We start from the raw sequence: 20,932 nt of genomic DNA, 5'->3' as shown, positions 1-20,932 counted from the left end.
TTATCATTTATGTAAATTAAGCTTAATGGATCAAAGTATGACCAAACAAAGTTTAAAAATTTTCTGTGACGGCTTTTCAACTTGGTAACTCTCCTTGATTTGGCAGAGGGTTCTGCGTAAAATCTGAAGAATAAGTTCACCGGGGAGAAAGTCAAATCATCGTACGTTTGAAGTATAATTTGAAAGTACCGCTCTAGGTCATTATTAATTTAAGCATCAAACAGTCTTTGGCAAGTGAATTTTTATACAGATTGATCTTCTGCCTTTTTTGGTTTCTGCTGACCTCGTCGCACCTCGACATCAACCGATATTGGCGTATCTCGATCTTGGCCGACCTCAGCACATCTCAGCAGTGACCCACCTCAACCTAAATTCTAGCAGCAACACAAACTTAAAGATTACGTGGACTTGCGCCGTCAAGACAAATGGAGGAGAAAGCGGGTTTGATTTAGAGAATTCTGAGACAACTAGGCAATTAACCATACCTGTTATTTACATGGTAAGTATATGCTATCAATTCCCAAGACTTGGAATGAAACAATAAAGAAGCAATTTTGATTTATGAAAGCAAGTCACCATTTCTCGAGAACATTCAAGCCAAACAGCCACCACCTTAGGAATAGTATAAAATCAAGAAGCAACAAAATGTTAAAGTAGCATATTTTTTTTACATGACATCGCATAACAAATTTAAGACATCTGAGATGTTCCAAGGGAGATTTTCTTGTGGGCTGTTAATTTTTTCTCCTAATGTACTAATGTGCCATCTTCTATTCTATTGGTTTATGACATCCTTGTATATCTCTGAGAATATGACAACCAGGGCGCCTCCGAGGACAATGGAGAGAGTTAACTTTCCACCAGGAACCAGTGGGGGAAGCCTTGGAGATTGTGAGGCATCTAAATATCTCTCTGACCAAGCCATCGCAGCTGGAAGAACTCCAAAGAGCACCAAAACTGAAAAAAGAATACTTTAAAGCTAAATCCCAAGTCCACAACTCACAGGATACCAGTCAATAAAGTGGATATTCTTGAGAAATAAAATGTGAGTGCATCAATGGCCACTAAAATTAACAAGCCTAATAAGTCTAACAATTTACTGTTTGAAGGCAAACAGTCATTGTTATAAAATAGATGGCATAAATAGGTTTGCAGATGTGTTATATTAACGAGTATATAGTAAAAACAATGTGATATCACTGGAAGGAAACAATCTGCAACCTACTGTTCTATTTAAACAACTCCAGCTAACCACTTTTTATTATACATTCAAACATCAAAATAATCTAGGTCATAAACTTTGAGTAAATTCTTGTTCACCAGATATGTTCTTACTGAAATTGTATGCCATATACCTTCCTTGCTTTGACTTAGCCTATATAATCTCCAAAAAAATTCTATAACCTCTTGCAGCCTTCACAGCTCGAATTTAACCGATCAAACAACAACATATCATGTGCAGAATGAATAAAATAAAAGGACTTCAGTCAAATTTAATAAAAAGAAAAACTGCTTAAACAAAATAGAAAATTGCAGTAGTGAATTATATATAATAGATAGAGTTTAAAGAGAGGACTTTACACCTACTATGGATTTTAGTGTTGGGAGTCAAAAATTGCAAATTTGAACCATTGGATGCATTCTACAAGGCCTAAAATGACTGCATAAAAATTCACATGCCGACTTTGGGACGACGTAACACAAAGGCCCTAATGATCTGGATCTGCATCAGGGTATGTATGTATTTTTGTGCGTGTGTGTACATATACATGCATGTGTCTGGTCAGCCTCAAATAAATTAGGCCATTTGGCGATTGGGTTCAGCTCCAAGCAGGGAGATGGTGGTGAGAAAAACAAAATTTTAACATTCTAATTGAGTTCCAAATTTACATGCAATACTCTGAATGCTTGATTTACATTTGGAGTTTAGATAGTAAAAATATAGCTGATGAAATATATTTAAGTAGATAAAGATAGTTGGATTTTAACATTGTGTCAATCTGCTAGTTCACGCCTACCTTCTGCATGGAATATAGAAAAAAATAATTTAGCATGGAAAGTTACCTCCATAAGTTCCAGCAAAATCCAAGGCTTTGAAAAATATCTCTGGATCAAGCAATGATAATACCAGAGGTGGTAGTAAAGTCAGCAGATATGGGAAAGGTTTGCTCTGGCCACTTGGCAGTTTAAGCACTGCAAATTTCTCACAGAAGAAAAGGAAAGAAAATATAAATAAAAAATAAGGTACAACGATGGTAAGCTTAGTACACGCTTGCTGATTAGACATGTGCATGGCATGTACAAATTGTTATCATTTTATGTGCACATGTTCAAATGTGATATAACATGTGCTTTTCTATAACATCATATTATCCAAGTTAAATGATGAAATAAAGTTCAGATGGAGAAACTACTTACAATCAGAAACAAAGTCTGAAAGTCCTAGAACGAATCCAATATATGATGTGGCTATTGCAAGAAATGAGAATGCCTCAACAATTGGCTGCACGATATTACATGAAAAGCAAGACTGATTCATCACATTATTCCTCTTCCCATATCAGTCACCTGATTAGAGCATGACCAGGTAATACTCTAGGACAAGTACAGCCAAACTTACTCCAACGATTCCATTGTTGGATCGTAGCAGCTCTAATGGGTCACTGACATCACTGCTGCTTGTACTCAGATTTGGTATAGTTCCAAGAATAACAGCATCCCAAATAAGAAACAAAACAAGGGGAACAGCAGTGCCAAAGACAATTGCAGTCCTGCAATATCATACAGAGAGTACATGTTCTGGATAGATTTAGGAAATGCTATGAGTGCAAGATGATACTATGCAATCGGTATTGAACTACAACCTTCTCGATGTTTGGATTTTTATTACCCAATATGCTGCAAGGAAATCTGCTAACCAGTATAAAAAGCATGGTCAAAGATATAACATCTTTTGCACCTCAAAATGAAAGACTCATACATGTTATAGGTAAGTATGTATTATAAACCCAGTCACATGCACTGCAACATGTGCACATGCAAAATGTCATATATTGTAGATAAATAGCATCAATATAACTAATACACTCTGGCAATTGGGATTTAATCAAATGGAATGGAAAAGGCTAAAAGATGTTCTCATCATTTTACCAGTGCATCATATGCATCCAAAATGTAAGATCAACTGATTATGCACTGGATAAATGACCAAAATTCTCCTTGCCTTTTCTATTCCATGCGAATACAATGAAGTAAGATTAGCGGTCACTTCAATGTCAAAAGCATTCTACGTGCACCAACACACCCATGTGTGTGTAAATGTGCCTGAATTAGTCATACCAGACATTTATTTAAAATTGTTGGTGGTGGAGCCAACAACTTTTTGACCATGGACATGCATAAGGATTGGTGTTGCCGAGGTAGTTCCTCTGTAGAAGGATGAGGCACAAGCCATTAATTTGTTGGCACCAAGGTTCGCCGTCTCGGTACCAAACCCCGTACTCGTGCCACACTAGCACAGTGTCGGTACGGTACGGTGCAAAGTTTTTTGGCGTACCGAGTATTGGTATGTCATTCATACCGGATACCGGTATCGAACCGGTACAGTACGATGTGCTTTGTACCGCCCAGTTTGGGCTAGTACGGTACGACACGCTTTGTACCGTCCGGTTCGGGCCTGTACGGCATACCATGGTTAGCACCAACTCTTAAGTTTAGGCATCAATCAGCATGCACATCTATGGCCAAAAAATTGTTAGCATCATTATCATGCCCCTCATCCCCCACCACCACAAATGTATGGGTAAAAATGTATGCATATGCTACCCACAATACACACATAAATACATCACACTGAAATATGCAGGCAAATATGTACCGGAAGCCTAACATGTGCAATGTACATTGCGGAACAAGGAGAGAGAATATTTGACCAATGATTGTAATCCTATCAAGTAGTAGTGCCTGAAGATTTATTTATCAATTAATAAACCCCAAATTTTAGTTATTTTGTACATCTTGTTTTTCTATCCATCTGTATCTATATGCACACACACACACACACACATATATATATATATATATATATATATATATATATATGGAGAGAGAGAGAGAGAGAGATGTATAACAAACAAGTAGGGTATTTGATGCAGCCTCAACTTGGCTGATGGCATTATGTGTAGGGTAAATGTAATATAGAAAGGCCAAGCTAAGGTGTCCAGTCCTGTGAACAGCACAAAGACAAACCAAAAAGGCCATGCTGTGTTGTGTACCTAGTACAATAAATAGATGAGCAAATGTAATTACAGAGACAAGAATTAAGGTTACAAAAAAATTAAATTGGTCAAGGTTGTTAGACTAATGACTCTCGGGTTTGGTTGCACTTAGAGTTCTAAAGGCATCAATTCTGAAAGTTGGAAGCTTGCTCAGCCCAATGGTCAAAGTTCTTTATGGTCAGATCACAGATGACCATTAGTCTTTTTATGGTTGCTTTCTTTAATGACATAATTTGGAGGTAAAATATCTCCGAACTTCAATGAGCTTCCATACATCAAAATGGTACTACATAATAAAACCTTCAAACCAGGTGGAGAGAAATAACTTTTGATCATTTCGATGGATAATGCAGTGAAATTTTCTTTAGAAGATGCATGTATTTAAATTCAAACCCCAGTTGCAGGTTAGGTCCAGATGGCCTTTCAGAACCGTATGCTACAAAAATAAGAATAATGAGGCAGGCTATTCAAGTTGGTATTTGGTATCTGATGTGGTTAACGAACTTAAAACACAATTTCTGCTAAACTCTTATTAGATAAGTTTTCAGGCAGAACAACCATTTGCTGTTTTAAGCTGTGGCTGGAACTTACGAGGACATATTATCTCGAGGTCTTGAGATGACCAGAAACTAGAAGGTAGTTTCAATGTTTCATGTTACATGAAATGAGGGGCTTAAAGCTTGGAAGCCAATTCCGAAGTTACAACCAGATATGTGGAGTGCCTTCTGGGTTTACATCTGTTTTTGAAGCCTCTTAGCCATGTAATTCTATTTCAGCATGACCTTATGCTTTTTCCAGTATAGTTTCTTAATTACATCTCTTTTCTTTAAGATGCAATTTACAAATATTGAGATTGAAGTTCTAACAGTACATCACCACATTATATAACAAAATCCTATTGTGCGGCACATTTTCCATTTTGGAATGCATCCCCTTTTCTAGTAATTGTCTTCACGTGCTTTATCCTTCATCCAAGTAATGTTTGTTATTCACAAGGTTTGATGCTAAAACTCCTTTTTGGATTTTAAGTGCTTTTTTACAATCCTTACGCCACATAATCCAAAAATAATAATATTAGCTTGGACTTGAATTTATAGATCATGAACCTTAACAGATCATATAGTAATTAATCACAATGAGAAAAGCATTCAATGTCATTTGTCAGCAACTACAAAGTGCATCCAAAATTGGAAGTTCCCAAACAAAATTGCAGCTACTCAGTACAAATAATAACTTCACAAAGAAGAATTCTCACCTCACTTTTGACAAGTTCCCCTCAAGATTTGTACAAAGAACTGGAACTACATTCTGAAAGGTAGCAAATGGACAGAGTTACTTGCATTCAATTTTCAATTATAAGTGTTATGTTGGGGTTACCTGGTAAACAAAAGCAAGTGCAATTATCGGTATACTTTGTGGGATGGCCTCAAAATGGGCCTGAAGGAGAGAATTCCATTGCAGCTCTCCGCTTGCCACTCCCTAAAATATTGTCTAAGCCTATCAGTATAGAGCATGCTTATTATTCATTCCGGAGGAATATGGAATATTATAACGAAAATGTGTTTGCAACATGTTAACAATCTTTATCAAAGAAACATTTTAACAATTTTGAAGTGCTGAAGTTGTATACTCATGTATATAAACAACCAGTCTGCGACATAAGAAGGGTGAACTTTGGAATCAAATGGAAAGCTGATAAAATCCAGAACAAGTTCTATCATATAATTGCTGTGGGACAAGGTCACGTTAGTCAAGAATGAGTCACCATATTTGGCTTGACAATTTGTATGTGCTGCGCAATATTACTCAATTGTTAAGCATGACCACTCCTGCTAGTTTTGAGTATCATAACAAGCCAGGCTGATCCATGGCTAGCCCCTAGTGAGATCCATGCACCTTTCTTCTGGGCTAGTTCTACATGAGTATGGAAACATGTGAAAGATAAGAAACTGCAAATGATATGCTTCTAAAATTGTTGGATGGATAAGATCAACATTACAAGTCTTGAGACAAAGATGGTTGATTTTTTATGACAAACATGTTTTGTAAAAAAAATTGACATTTCAAATCACCTATGGTTCAACTTTTTGACGAAATTGTTGATTTTCCACTAAGATTCATAATTGAATATGTCAGTATTAATGTAGTTTTTCAAAATTAAAGTTACATGTGGTGCATGAAGCTATCAGTATTAGCAAAGCAAAGTTAAGATGCTTTGGCTCACAGAAGCATATGTAGCTATCAAACATGAGTAAATGTTTTAAACAAAGACAATCCTTAATGACATCAAAGATAGTTTAGCTTAGGCTTTTTTTTCTTAATGGTAATTGACACCAATTCTCAACATGATGGCACATTGAAGATGGTAGGTATGGTGGATGACACCTCTTGAAACAAAAGTGGCATTGCATAACACATAAGGTTCTAATTTGACAAACACCACAGTCATATAGCTTCAAAATTTTATTTTAAAAAAATGATACCAATGGATATAAAGATTTCAGAAAAAGATATTTATTCTTACGAGAGAGTTACCACAAGAAATGTGAAAGACACGATAATACCGAATACCAAACATCCGTTAATTGCACCAATAACTCGCTGGCTGCAGTAACATGTAAGTTCAGAGTCATTGTAGAGCTTGAAAGATGAAGAATATATAAACCCCTCCACATAAACAAGCTCATATCTATTCAAGAAAAGAGCTAGAAAGGATGGATGTGTGATAAAACTAGAAACAATAAATTAAGAAATGAATATGTTAGGAGGAGCTAGAGGAGTTGCACAAATTAAGAACAACATAATGAAAAATCAATTAAGATGGTATGAACGGGTATAATGAAGATTTGAAAAGGCTACAATAGAAAAGGTGTTTTAATTCGTGTTGAAGGTTGTGAGAAAAAGAAGGGAATGTCTGAGATAATAAGGATGGAGATTGCGAGAAGGGCATACAGAAACTAGGAATAACACCAGAGTTAGCCATAAATAAGAACACTTGGCAAATAAGGATCCACAAAATGGACCCTAAATAGTTGGGCAAAAAAGGATGGATGGTTATGGTTAAAGTTCCCTGTCTCAGTACCAGACCTCATATCGGTACCATGCTAGTACAATGTTGGTACGCCCGATACTGAGGTCAGTTCAGCATACTGGGACTTCGTATCAACCATGGTCTGCCGTACCGGTCCGTACCGGTCGGTATGTACCGGTCCAGCCTGGGATTGGTATCGGATCAGCGTGGAATCCGGTACTGGTAGCTTATCATTAGAGAACCGGTATGGAACAGGTATGAACCGGTACGAGACCGGTCTGGGCCGCCACCGGTACGCCGACCAGTACCGGTACGGCAGATCTTGGACTATCAACTCTCAGTTTAGTAACCATACAATAGAGTACACCTGGTATGAGGCAGTATGCACCAGTATGGTGAACCTCGGTCATAGTTACATTTAATTATATATTTTTTAAATATGCATAAGTAAATAACATATATAATGATCAGCAAAAGTAATGTTGATTTCGAGGACTTAAACATCAAATCTCTAGAGGTTACTATTGATATTCATTATAGAATATGAATATAGTTTAGTAAGTCATGTGAGATTGTTATCATATCTCTTGCCAACAGAAGTGGTTTGTTGGTTTGTACCTCACTCCTTAGCATTTGCATTGGGAGAGTTTTCTAATTTGACTTTAAAAAGGTAATGCTCCCCATGTTATTCTTTAAGATATAAAGAAAGGTAGGGGATATTCTCATATTTCCCACAAAATATATAATCATTAAAAGACTGAGAATGCTTAAAACTAGAGCTTATCTTTAGCCTTGACTTCCATGATAGAATCATCCTTGGAAAGGTTGACATCTGTAATGGCTAACTTTCCATAATCCATATTAGTGATACTTACAGTTTTGTCTAGTTGTCTACACGCATAAGCCTAATTGAACATATTAGGAAATGAGAAGACACAGCCACATAACCTTCCAAAGTAGCATATGCCTCCAAAAACCAATGAAAACAAGGTTGCGCTCTCCCATCTGCAAAATATCACCTACCTTCCATCATGAACAGAGAAATAGCTGGAAGTATTAGAATGCAATTGACAACATGCAACTCACGAAGAAAGTGCAAAGAACTATGTTTCATGTATTTGGGAAAGGGAAAAACAGGAAAGTGGGATAGACCCGGAACAAGAACTCTGGATAAATACTATGCGTACTTGTATATAACTACAAATGTAATTATCTACTTGCACATGAAGGTGCAATTGTATATACATATGTATGTAGGAATGTTGTAATTGATAATTTCAGTCAAATAAGAAAAAAAAAAGAAGATCCCGAGCCTGCTCCTCACCCTTCAGTTAGATTCGAGGTTTTAAGTCTCAGGGGAATGGGAGTGTCTCAGCCGTCCCATCCTGTTTCTGTGAGAAAATGAGATTGGGATGGGGTCGAGACTCTGAAACTCATTCGTGAGGGGAAAGAAGAAAAAAGAAAAGAAAAAAAGGAAGGAAAGATGAAGAAAAGAAAAGGTGAAAAGAAAGCAGAAGAAAAAGGAAGGAAAGAAAGTAAGGGACAAGAAGAGGAATGAAAGGAAGGAAAGAAGGAAGAAAGGAAAGAGAAAGAAGAAAAAGGAAAGAAAGAAGCATAGGAGGGGATAAGAAAAAGAAAGAAGAAGAAAAAGAAAAGAAAGGAAGGTAAGGAAAAAGGGAGGAAAGAAAGAAGAAAGTAAAGAAAAAAGAACAAGAAAGAAAGAAAGAAAGAAAGAAAGAAAGGAGAGGATGGGAAAGAAGAAGGGGAAAGAGATGGAGGGTACCTGAGACTACCACCAGGACAAGGTGGGACTGGGGCATCCCGTTCCATGGAGAAACTGAGACACTCCCCATCCCATGGGATTTAAAACCTTGGCTAGATCCACTAAATGCATATTTGTGATGCCAATTACCTTGCTCTATTACAAAACCAATGTTGAATATATACAAAATCTCACCCTAAATAAATAAATAAATGAAAGAATCACACTCCCACATGTTGGCAATATAACAACTAACACATTGCCCCATAGCCCTTCTTGCCCTGACAATTAGTGCTCAACTTACACTAGATGCCCCTTTCTTGTTGCAAAGGAGAAGGCTTGAGGATGAACAAACATAGTAGGATTATGGTGGTGGATGCAACATAAGTTGGATATGGTATTAGCAGTTGCAATCACAACACCAAGCATGCAAAGAGGTGGTCAAGGTGGTGGTTGTGGTTGTGATGTCTTTTTGTGAGATGAATGGCCAAGGAGAGTGATTTTCAAGCAATTATCTCCTCAAAACAAGTCTTAGCATGCTCCGTCAACTATTCAAGTTTTTGTTTGTGGAATTTAAACTCTAATCCTATTGGTTACCCCCTCCCCCCACTCACTAGAAAAAAGAGAAAACAGATACATGCACTAGACATGTATATCCATAAATATAAATATATGAAATACAGAAAGACAAATATACACATATCACACCATAGCATATAAGCTTTAATCCATTTGTTTTGAGTTTGACTAAATCATTTCTTTGACATTTATCTTCATTCTTCACGATAAGCTTTCCCAATATCTTTTTGAAAATTTTTCACTGTTTTACTTTGTCCAGGCTTTGTCTTTCCCAATTTCATGATACAAATCCGAGACTCTTTCCATAAAACACAAGCTAGATGGAAAAAAAAATGAAGGTTTCATATTAGAAACAAAGAAGCTCAAACTCATATAGAGTTGAGCTAGAATTATATCAGGAGAGTTTAGCTAAAATTCTTCTGATGCAAAATACATGATGATGATGAGCATGCAAACAAGAACCAACAATAAGGAAATTGAAAGATATCTAGCTAATGTAAAGATACATGGCTTGAATGAGCATGTTTACATTGATCCTACAAGTCCATACAACTGAGTTAACTTCTAGTCCTTTATGGGCCATGATGTGATAATCTAAGGTTGTATTTGGCATCACTTCTAGTTTTCAGTTTTTAGTTTTCATGAAAACTAAACCAGTTTCTATTTTTTTTTCCTTTCTTAAAAATAAAAAGTCAAAACTTGTTTGATAGTCACTTGGGTTGCATTTGGCAGCCGCAGCGGATGGCAGTGGCCGGTAGTGGCAGTGGCCAGCAGGCAGTGGACAGCAGCAGGGGCCCTCAAGGGTGGTGGTGGCAGTAGTGATTGAGGGGCGATGGTGACCATAGGTTGTTTTGGTTTCAAAAAAGAAAATTGAAAACCAGATTTTTTTAGTTTCCATAATTTCCAGAAACTGAGAAAGGGTTTTTAAAAAATTAAAAAAAGAAATTGGGTTACCAATGTAATTTCTGCCTTGGTTTCTACGTTTTGAAAACAAAACCTGAAAACTGGAAACAGGCAGTGATGCCAAATGGGATCTAAATGAGTTCATAAAAGTCCACAAACTTGCAGTTTTGATGAATGCATGGGAACAAGCAGACGGTATAAAACTAAAGCCACAAGAAACATGCCATCTATCCAAAATAAAATTTAGTTAAGGTAAATTAGTGAAAGTAGAACACTATTACATCTAACATTCAGAGTTAAGTACAATATCCATAAAGCATAAACTTGATTAACATGGAATATTAACACTCTCTCTTTCTTTTTATGATGCTGACGAGAAAAAATAGAAGTTGAGGTTCATACAATGGAATGCCAAAGGAATTTGTCAAAATCTCTGAAGAACGGGCCACATAAGCAACAAGAAGAGCATAATGTATAAATATGTACGACAAGCTGCAGGCAGATGAACAATGATGTCAACACCTTGAAAAAAATGCTGAAGCAAATTATCCAGCTGAAAGATTAGAAAAATTTTGGCCAAAGATAGAGGTGATGCAGTGGATTCAAAGCAGCTGTGATGTCTCAATTTGAAATATGTGTGACAATGCATATCTAAGTTCACAAAATAAATCCAGCTAAGGAAAAGATTATCCAAAAATTAAGCTTTAGCTACTGTACGATCACTTCCCTTTCCTTCCAATTCTCTCAAAATCAGTGGAGTATGAATGTATTTCGAGGACAAGAAGCACATCAATGTAAGGTTTTCTTCCTAGATTCCAAGGCCTTGTAGCTACATCATAGCATTTTTATTTTTCAAAATATTGTGGCTAATTTTTTCAGCCTATGCCAGTTCATAGAAGCACAAATGAATCCACAATGTTTAGGTATAATGTGTACTTAGTTGCTACTAAATTTGCCTGAGTACCTTCTTTAAATCGTTTTTACAGATTTAACAAAGAAATGCTTGCCAGTTTGCCCAATTGAGTGCAAAGTATAACATTTATATATGTCTGTATGCACGTAATATGTACAAATGTAACACGAGTACGATCATGTGTGTGTATATATACATGCTTGTGTACGAGTCTATGTAGATATGACTTAATATATGTTTATGCAGGTAGGGCTATATACTATTCATGGGCCTCATGGGACAAGTATGTACTTACAACAGAGAATACCTTGTCCTTCCTATGATACCTAAACAACTAATACTAAAACATCATTATCTGTGAACCTCTTTTATGAAAATTAGGGATGGACCCGTTTTCATAAAACTTGTTTTTTCAAGTTTTAATTAACCAATTTAGGTGACATGTGTTTTGTGGAAAAGTATCAAACAACCATCTAAATGAAACTCATTTATTTTGAATTTTACATAGAACTGTTTTAGTAAAACTTGTTAACAAAGAGCCCTGAAGAAAAACAGCAACACATTTTATGATTCAACCAAATTAGCAAAAGTCCCCCATCTATCATAAGTGCATAGGGATCAAAGGAATGATATTTTTTTATTAGCTTATCTCTTGTGCTATATATAAACCTCTACTATCCACCCCGCGCCTTGTATATGTGTAGCTAATGAAAGAATGTCAGACATTGTAAAATATGACCTGAACTATATAAAAGTGATCCATGGTATGTAGACTACCACCTTTTAGACTCATACTGAGGCATGCATAAACAATGTGGCAAGGAGATGTGACAGGTTGAAAAATGTCAGACCTAGGCCATTTATAAAGTAGAGGTATGAGTGAGTTGATGGTAAAGTGGCAATCAAAATTTGAGAAGTTGGTTAGATCATGGAACAGAGGATTGTTGACAACTCTGGGACATTTTGGTGTTGTCCAAAAAGGTGGAGTGAGAATGGAGATTGTCACCCATAAGAGAGAAATGGTCAAATATGGATAACCTCAAATGTAATAGCAGCCATGGCATAATACTCTACTTGTTCACTAGAACATATAACAATTTAAGATCTAGGGGACTAAGATGTTTAGTAAGATTAAACATTCATTCAAGATAATTTTTGTACCATAATGAACAAACCTTGTCCTACAATACATATCCAGTTTTCTTATTTAAACTATGGTTATTGTCAGCAAGTTTCATTACAGGCATTTTCGTGCAAACAAAATTTTTCAACATTCATCAAACAGAATGGTCTTCCTTCTAGTGAATTATGACACAAGGATTCAGATTTAGAATTGACAATCTCAGCACAATATGTTGCAATCTGTGAACTTACCAAGCAGTTTGAACTCCAAGTTTTCCAAGCGTTCTCGTGGCCATTGACACCTGAATTATCACCAAAGCCAGCAAATGATCGCTGTATTAGTCATGATAGACTATCCAGTGCAGGTACCTGCATTCTATTCTTGCCACAACACATCTATATGCCCATGAATCTGAGTTGCAATTCAAGCGATGTCATGTAATAGATGATTTCCCATCCAAGGATTTACATATATGCCATTGTGAAATAGATATGGATCTGAACATGCTAAGAGTCAGATACTTCCATGTTTCATTAACAACAAGGAACTATATTCATTGTGGTGAAACCCTAGATGACTCAAACTAAAAAATCATCTTTGCAATTAAGTAACTGGCAATATCTTCCGTTTCATAATCTGAACATTAGCAACAACATATGCCCATTCATTTATAGTTGAGAGGTAAACAGCATGGTTCTAACAAGCATTTAGGGCTTAACATAAAGAGAAAGACTGTTGACCATCAACCCTAGACGAAAGTAAAAGAAGGACTATACCAAAAGAATATAGGAAAGCAAATATGTAAGAACACCATGGACACTTAACATATACCTTGAGTATACATGGAGTACACAGTTACAAGTTGAAAGATCCATTTACTTCGTAGTTGGTATATTAATACTAAGTTGGCTATTATTTGATATATTATTGTTCCTCATATTAGTATTCTCACTAATATGACCATTGCATAAAGTTTGATAGCATGTTGCATCTTTATAATTAAATGATTAATTGGAATTTTCTTTCTTATTGATTTGTATCTCTGACACGAAGAGCTCCATATACCAAACCTTGCGATTCTCCCCTTCATCTAAACTCTTTCCAGGTCTAGAGAAACACTGGGGGGATGCACCTTGGTTGCATAAGCTTATGTTGCAATATATTAGATAAATCAATTTAGCCACCCACTAGCTTTTCAGGTTCTACGACAGGCCCATCTCTTGAATATTAAAGTTGGGTTCATAATAATTAAATTCTGTGCAAAGCATCCATAGGTCTTTCGCAGCCCAGCGTCGTGTCTAATAGCCAATCTACAGCTCCCTTCCCTTGATTTTCCCCCTTACTTTACTTTTCTTAACCCTGAAATCCCTCTTTCTTTAAATATCCTAATCAGGGATAGAGCTGGGTGCTGTTTTCCCCTTCTCTTTCATTAATTGGAGGATTTTTTTGAGTTGAGTAGAAGGTATTTTGATATATGAGATATATGCGAGAGAGAGAGAAGCTGAGAGTATTTTGAAATATAAAAGACAATCTGAAGGGAATATTCCAGAACTCTGTTTTTCTTGCAGGTTTATTGTATAAATAAAATTGCACTAGCAATTAACCATAAACTTGCAAATATTTGAAGGAAAGTCTACACAAACAAATGATTGCTATCAGCAACCTGTCCAAAAACCATAAGATCAATCATATTGAATCATACTGCTTGATTCTGCACTAATATCAAAAAGAAAAAGAAAGAAAAGAAAAGGTACTAAAGAACTTAGTTAACAAAAACAAGCAGAATTATGAAAATCTGAAGTAATGAAGTATTAAAACAGACAATACTAGCCTTTGGTAGGAGAGATGAGATTTCATATAAAAAGACAATATAGTTACCAATGAGACACCTCCAGAACCAAGCTCACACATTGTATTTACATTTACTTCTGCAATCAACAATCCTGTCACAACCTGCAAATTAGAAGATGGACAAAATATTGGCACAGTTTATTTCAAATACAAATTTAATTGTTTACATAACATGGAGTGCTAAATTACCATTGCTTTCCTGTGAGAAAGTAAAACTACATGGACTGTGATTAAAGCAGAACTACATCAAAATTAATAACAACATCATTGATTCATGTAAAAAGCTGCACCTTTTTAGAAGGTTCTTTGGTGGCATTTCAGTCACCTGTTAAAGGATGGCTCTGATAATTTACCCAATCTATAATGAGCTATTACCATATATATCCAGCAAAGAATGCATGTTATTGCAGAGGCCAGAAATCCAGCTTCTTGTGTGACTGCAGGGATAGCAAGGATACCTGCACCTACCTACAAAATTTAATGGCAATTGAAAAAGCTTATCAAAGAAAATATATATAAATATCTACAAGATAGAGAAAAACAAAGACCACTGATGAATCACTATATGCTTGAAATATGAGTTATTCTTTCAGAAGGGTGAAACACACAAACACACTGTGCGCCTGTATTTTGTATGTAAAAAGAGCATTCTATGCACGAGTCTCCTACTACTGCGGAGGTCTAGGGAGGATCAAATGTGTGCAGCCTTCCCCCGCGTGTGGATAGGCTTTTTTCGTGTTTTGAACCTGTAACACCCAAGTCACAATAGAGCATGGTCTGCCATACCTCCTGGTATGGGGCATACTGTAATGTACTGGCAGAAAATCGGTAGAAAACACACTTTCAATTCAGTACAAGCTCTGTACCATCCGTACCGAGGTGTACCGATATGTACCAAGGTGTACCAAAGTGCGTACCGGTCTGTATGTACTGAGATGAAAACTGAGAAAAATGGTTGGAGAGCTATTTCTATATAGAGGTATACCGTACTGTACCGAATCGATAAATATCGATACAGTACCCGGTAGCCAGATTGCGGACCTTGCAATGGAGCAATCTTACCGGTACATCAAGGCCTGCTATCTGCCTGTATTTTGTATGTATATCAGTGAAAAATATCTTTCATTTTTAACTGCAAGAATAACCCGTGCATCACATGTTCATGTGTTTAGCATGTGCATGTGCAGAAAATGAAACACTGCACCTCTGCATATCTAGTGTTTGCTGTTCAAGTTATCACATGCAATGTAGAAGATAACATTGGTTCATACAAGTATTGCATTGTATATAATGGATAGTATTTATATGTTTATCAATCAGTGGAATTTTCCCAGAAGTACTCCTCCGTCCAGAATTAAAAAAAAACAAAGTTTTGAACTATGCTATTTGCTAGAGAAGGGAGATTTCATTCATTAGAAGGATGTTTTAGGATTATTGCAATACAAGGCCCATCCTTATCAAGTTCTAGACTAATGAGCAGTCATGTTATATATATTTAACCTATTAGTGGACTGCTGAAGTATAGAGGCATTTTGGTCCTTTGGCATTACATTGGGGATAGAAAAGCAGAAGAGCAAAGCAAAAATAAATAGGTGCAAATACCTTTTCTTTCTTCTCTTCTTTATTTCTTTGATACTTGTTGCTGCACTTTGATATTATTACATATTATACATGTGTACTGATCTTTTCTCCTCCAGGTATTATTTTCTCTCTTCTAGAAAGCATTTTAATTGCTGCATGTGATGCTTGTGTGTCTGTGTTTGAGAATGTGTAATGTATTGGTGTTAGGCTTCTAGCCTTTAAGGCCTATTTGATCCATGGTGTAAGTCCATGCGTGACCACATGATCTTATAGAAAATTCTTAAGATAAATCACCTTTGGATTATTCCATCCAAAACTTTGAATCTCGTTTAACAAAATCTTAGCACTGGCATGATCTAAAGCTAAGTTCCACCTTTTCCTGTTCTTTATAAATTTATGTGAGATTCACATCATACATATTCTTGCTTGAAGGCCTTCTCTTCACCTGAGCAGCTATCAAGAGAAAGATGTGCTGATTGGGCATCACAAAGGTAGGAATTTATTAGTGGGTGCACTTCAAGGTTGAAAGTTGCGACTACTTGAGCTCCTACCTCTGCTATTCCTCGTTCTCTTTCCATAGTCACCCAAGATTCTCAAAAATACGAGAACTAGTTTATTTATTTCAGCAAAATCACATATCCAAAATATGTATTTTTAATACTTTAAAAGGCGCTGTTGAATCAATGGCAAGTACAGAATGCAAAGGCAACTATTGACCCTGTGTGTTTGAGAGTTAAAGTGAAGAAGTACTCAAGTATCCTTTTTAACCAAGAGAGGATGATTAGTGGGATTATGAAGATGCACATATTACAACTTGATTGTGGCATGACATGGAGAAGCAGATTAATCCCATTGCAATGTTTCTGAAGACTTGAACAAAATTTCAAAAGCCTTTAAGATAATGTGATTCTGAAATGCAATCTCAGAAAAGTAATTAAGCTGAATTTTAAAATTCTAGTCCTCCAAGAAATTTTTTTTTTGCCAACCACTACATTTCTTTATTGAGACTATTTGAACAACTGAATTTGTATGAATCACTCAGATATGAAACTCAAAGGAAGTAAAGAGAGGAATACCATGTGGCTGGAGTCTTGACATGGTCACACCTCGATAATCAAAAATGTGCAGGCTCCTATACTTACCACCAGTAAAGTTTCCTTCCCGTATGAGATACTACCTTGAGTACAAATCCAGTCTCATCAAGTATCAATTTTTTTCTCCCAGGTGAGAGATCAGTCTATTTCCCCTGGTATCTCTTTAGTGGTCTTGGTGAAGTGCTCAATGGCCTCGGGCATCATATTGTTCACAAGGGTCATGGTGGAGGCAACTGTGGTGGTGTTGGTCTTAGTGTAGGCTTCAGAGTCTAAGAAAGTGCTGTCTGTTGCCAGAATGCATGTTGCGATTTAAATGGAAACTGGCTTGGGGTCAATAAATCATTGTTGCAAGTTGCAGTTGGTGATTCAGTCTGATGGAACTTCAAATCACCATGCTTCAACGTGAGCCAAGGTAGAAGAGCCTGATGAAGCGTAAAATACAGCCAACCAATACTATGATTAGTTGGATTCCGCCAAACCTCGCAGGGGCCAGCAGATTTTATAGTCAAGTAATCTTAGTATGTTTCCTTTTTTTTCTTTTTGTCAGGCTTTCTATTTTCAGTTGGATTTTGTTATGCAAGTGGTTCAAACAAACTTGTTTTGATTGGCTAATAGGATCTTTGTGGAATTTTCTTCCACTGTTTTCCTCTTCTCGTTCCTTGTGCTTCTTCTCTCTCTACAGGATGCAGGTCAGAGAGCCTCACCTCATCATTAAGCTTTAAGTAATTTCAGGGAGTCAGAATTCACCCTTAACCATCTTTTTCTTGGTCTGTTGAATCTGGGGCTTAAAATGGCATTGCTAGTTCCTTAACTATGTTAGATTCTTTGTCTACTAAGGTTGTTGGCATTCATCCTCTCCTAGTTTATCACTGGTCTCTTCAATTTATATTCCCCAATTTTCCTCAAATCTTTCGCATGTTACTAAGACGATTACTATAACACAGCCATAAATAACACATTACAACTATATAATCTTCAGAATAGATTATGTTGTCTAGATCAGCATTTGATATCAGATATCACTGCATATCATTCATCTGTTCATGGATTTGCATGACTAAAACATTTAAATGCAGTTGAATAAGAAATCCTTACCGTCGTGCCGGTCACCAAAAATATTCCACTGGTAACGCTGCCTGATATCCAAAAGAAACCCCTGAAAACGGCCCACCGAGTTTTCTAAAGCTTAAGTAGTTAAAATGAGTTGGAGAGAATAGCGAATACCCGGCTCTCTTTTCATGGTGGCCTGGTTGAGGTTGGAGAAGAGCCTCTCGAACTCTTCAGTGGATTGCCTCCGGGATAAGCATTTGAGGGTTCTGAGAGGAGTCGGGCGGAGGGTACGCGATGGGAATTGGAACCGTGGAGAGGATTCTCTGGTACGAGGAACGGTGGGAGAGGCCACAAGAGGTTTTTTTCTTGAAGGGAAGGAGAATGGGGAAATTAGGGGGGAGGAAGCGGAGATTAAGACCATTTTCCCTTCCCTCTGTTTCTTTCCTCTTCCCTCCGCCTCTCTGACTCTGAGTTGGGATCAGCAGAGTGCGAGGGAATTGTAGATAGCGTGGATTTAACGGTCTCTTGAGAGCCCATCATATTTGATAACATTGAAGCTGTGGTTGAGGCTGGGCAACGTTTCACAGACTTGAAGCTAGTTTGGGTTCGGCTGCGTTAGGCTAGATGTGAGCCTGGCCCAATCCAATTGATATTTGGAGCAATGTTGCCCAAAAAAATCCTTCTCATTCATTGTATTTGTTCTTGCTTTCCGACCCGCTTTAAATTTCACGGCACTTCTTGCCCAAATCATGTTGCTTGACACCTTAGGCCCTAGTTGACAGAGTTGTTGGTGGTAGAGCTTTTTGAAGTAGAGTTTTTATAAAAAACTATTTATGTGTTTGGTAAACAAACTGAGAAAATACTTTTTGCTATGACAAAATGATCATAAAGGACATTGCATAGTACTATACAACGAAGAATAATAAAATATAATATATATTAATACATAAATATATGATATAATATAATATTACTGTAATATAATATAATATTATTATAATATATTAATATAATATTATATACTATAGCATAATAATATAACATAATTTGATATTATATAACATAATATATTTATGATATAATATAATATAATATAATATAATATTTATAGTATAATACAATAATAAAGATATAAAATATTATATTTATTATAATATTATACTTTTAGGAACTAATCTTTAGAAAAAAATATAGAGGCACACAATCATAATTACAAAAATAAGATTTTACGATTTTTTTCTTTCCAATGTTTTTCTTGTTTTGTGTTTTTTCCTTTTTTTTTTTTTTTTTTTTTTGCTTTAATGCTGGTTCATCAACAAACTTCTTCATTTGTAACATTTTCTTGCAAGCTTTGGTAGTAGCAACGAAAATTCAGCTTCCAAAAAGATAAGACCACACATTTTGTAACTTGGATTGCCATGACACCACCATCCTTGCAAAAGATACCAAGTAACCTGAAATAGACTTCCTTGAGTTTATCTCTTCAGCCATATCCATATCCATGCAACCTTCTAGCACAAGATTGCCTTTTTCGCAACATAATCACCTTTTAAAAGTGCCTCTAAGATATAAGATCTGTTTTAACGCTACCCAACGTTCCTTCCTGAGATTTAGGGGAAACTGGCTCATTAAGCCAACGACATATGCGATATCTAGTCTAGTGAGCCCCATAGCATATATGCAGCTTCCAATGGCTGAAGCATATGGGATACTCTTTATTTCATCCTTCTTTTGATTTAAGTGGCTTTGTTTGGCACTCAACTGGAAGTAAGAAACAAGTGGAGTTCCAGCTGGCTTCACTTTGTTTATCTTGAACCTCTCAAGAACCTTTTTCAAGATATCTTTTCTGTAACAACTACAACTACTTGGCTTTATAGCCGAAACATATTTTACGGGCCTTTTTGAATCCTTCTGACTAAGGACCGCTGTACCGGTACCGGTCGGCATACCAGTGGCGGTCCGGATCGGTACGTACCGGCCCCATACCGGTCCCGTACCGGTCCCATACCAGTTCTCCAACGATAACCTACAGGTACCAGATTCCACGCTAATCCGGTACCGGTCTCAGGCAAGATCGGTACGTACCGGTCGGTACCGACCCGTACGGACCGATATGGCAGACCATGCTTCTGACTGCTCTATGTATATTCCTTCCTCTAAATCTCCATGAAAAAAAAAGCTGTTTTGACATCCATTTGTTCAACTTCAAAGCCTACAGAAGCCGTGTGAGATACGAGGCTGAAGTCGGCAGCCCCAACCCACTTCAGCCTCATTCCCCTTTTGGAAGGGGCCAGAGCAGGGGATCGCAGACGCGATCCCCTCCGGCTTCTTCGGGCGTAGCGAGGGCGGGGCGCCGCGGGCGTTACGCGGCAGCCCCGCGGTTGTTCCACAGCCACCCCATGGCCGCAGGAGCGGCCGTTGATTTCGCCCCATCGCCATGATTTTCGCGGCGGAGAGCTGTTGAAATGGGGTTATAAAACCCCCTTTCGTCCTCCCTTGGATCCTCCACCGGGCACCTTTGCTCCTTCCCCCCTCTCTTCCCTGCTTCTCCTTCTTCTCCGGTGACCGCGTGCGCCACTTCAATCGAGTTCAGCCACCCTGGGAGCCCAGCTCCTTTGATTTTCTTATTCCCCTGTTTTTCGATCTAGTTTGGCCGTTGGAAGCCCCACCGCCGTCGCCGCTGCTAGCTGCCGGATCGAGCCTCCCTTGGCCGAGACCCACCACCTCCGTCGATCGCCGGTGAGCTTCCCTCATCCTTGCCTTCGTTC

General features: G+C 37.3%; 1 protein-coding gene across 6 annotated transcripts; it reads right to left on the bottom strand.

Annotated features, from left to right (window-relative positions):
• Nucleotides 1–533: 533 nt before the first annotated feature.
• Nucleotides 534–18,688, bottom strand: LOC103720558 (Tryptophan/tyrosine permease). 6 transcript variants are annotated; one of them, XM_008810319.6, is made up of 14 exons: nt 18,339–18,683; nt 18,210–18,250; nt 14,815–14,907; nt 14,467–14,541; nt 12,840–12,889; nt 10,955–11,044; nt 8,257–8,313; nt 6,813–6,882; nt 5,655–5,756; nt 5,533–5,585; nt 2,621–2,771; nt 2,419–2,503; nt 2,065–2,193; nt 534–957 (listed from the first exon to the last, which is right to left on the bottom strand). In XM_008810319.6, exons 1-14 carry the CDS (start codon nt 18,583–18,585, stop codon nt 776–778), a joined length of 1,425 nt encoding a protein of 474 aa, XP_008808541.4. In that variant the 5' UTR covers nt 18,586–18,683; the 3' UTR covers nt 534–775. The 6 variants fall into 6 exon arrangements, with proteins under 6 accessions (XP_008808541.4, XP_088558947.2, XP_088558948.2 ...); XM_088702821.2 differs by having other exon boundaries at nt 14,730–14,907; nt 18,339–18,658; XM_088702822.2 differs by lacking the exon at nt 18,339–18,683 and having other exon boundaries at nt 14,730–14,897; nt 18,210–18,230.
• Between the last annotated feature and the right edge of the window lie 2,244 nt (nt 18,689–20,932).

This window comes from Phoenix dactylifera, chromosome 8 (assembly GCF_051530095.1).
Source record: "Phoenix dactylifera cultivar Ajwa chromosome 8, Ajwa_hap1_PhDact_Kaust_v1.1, whole genome shotgun sequence".
In the NCBI taxonomy this organism is placed as follows: domain Eukaryota; kingdom Viridiplantae; phylum Streptophyta; class Magnoliopsida; order Arecales; family Arecaceae; genus Phoenix; species Phoenix dactylifera.
The sequence above is the reverse complement of the archived record's forward strand: the minus strand, read 5'-3'. Positions and strand labels throughout refer to the sequence as shown.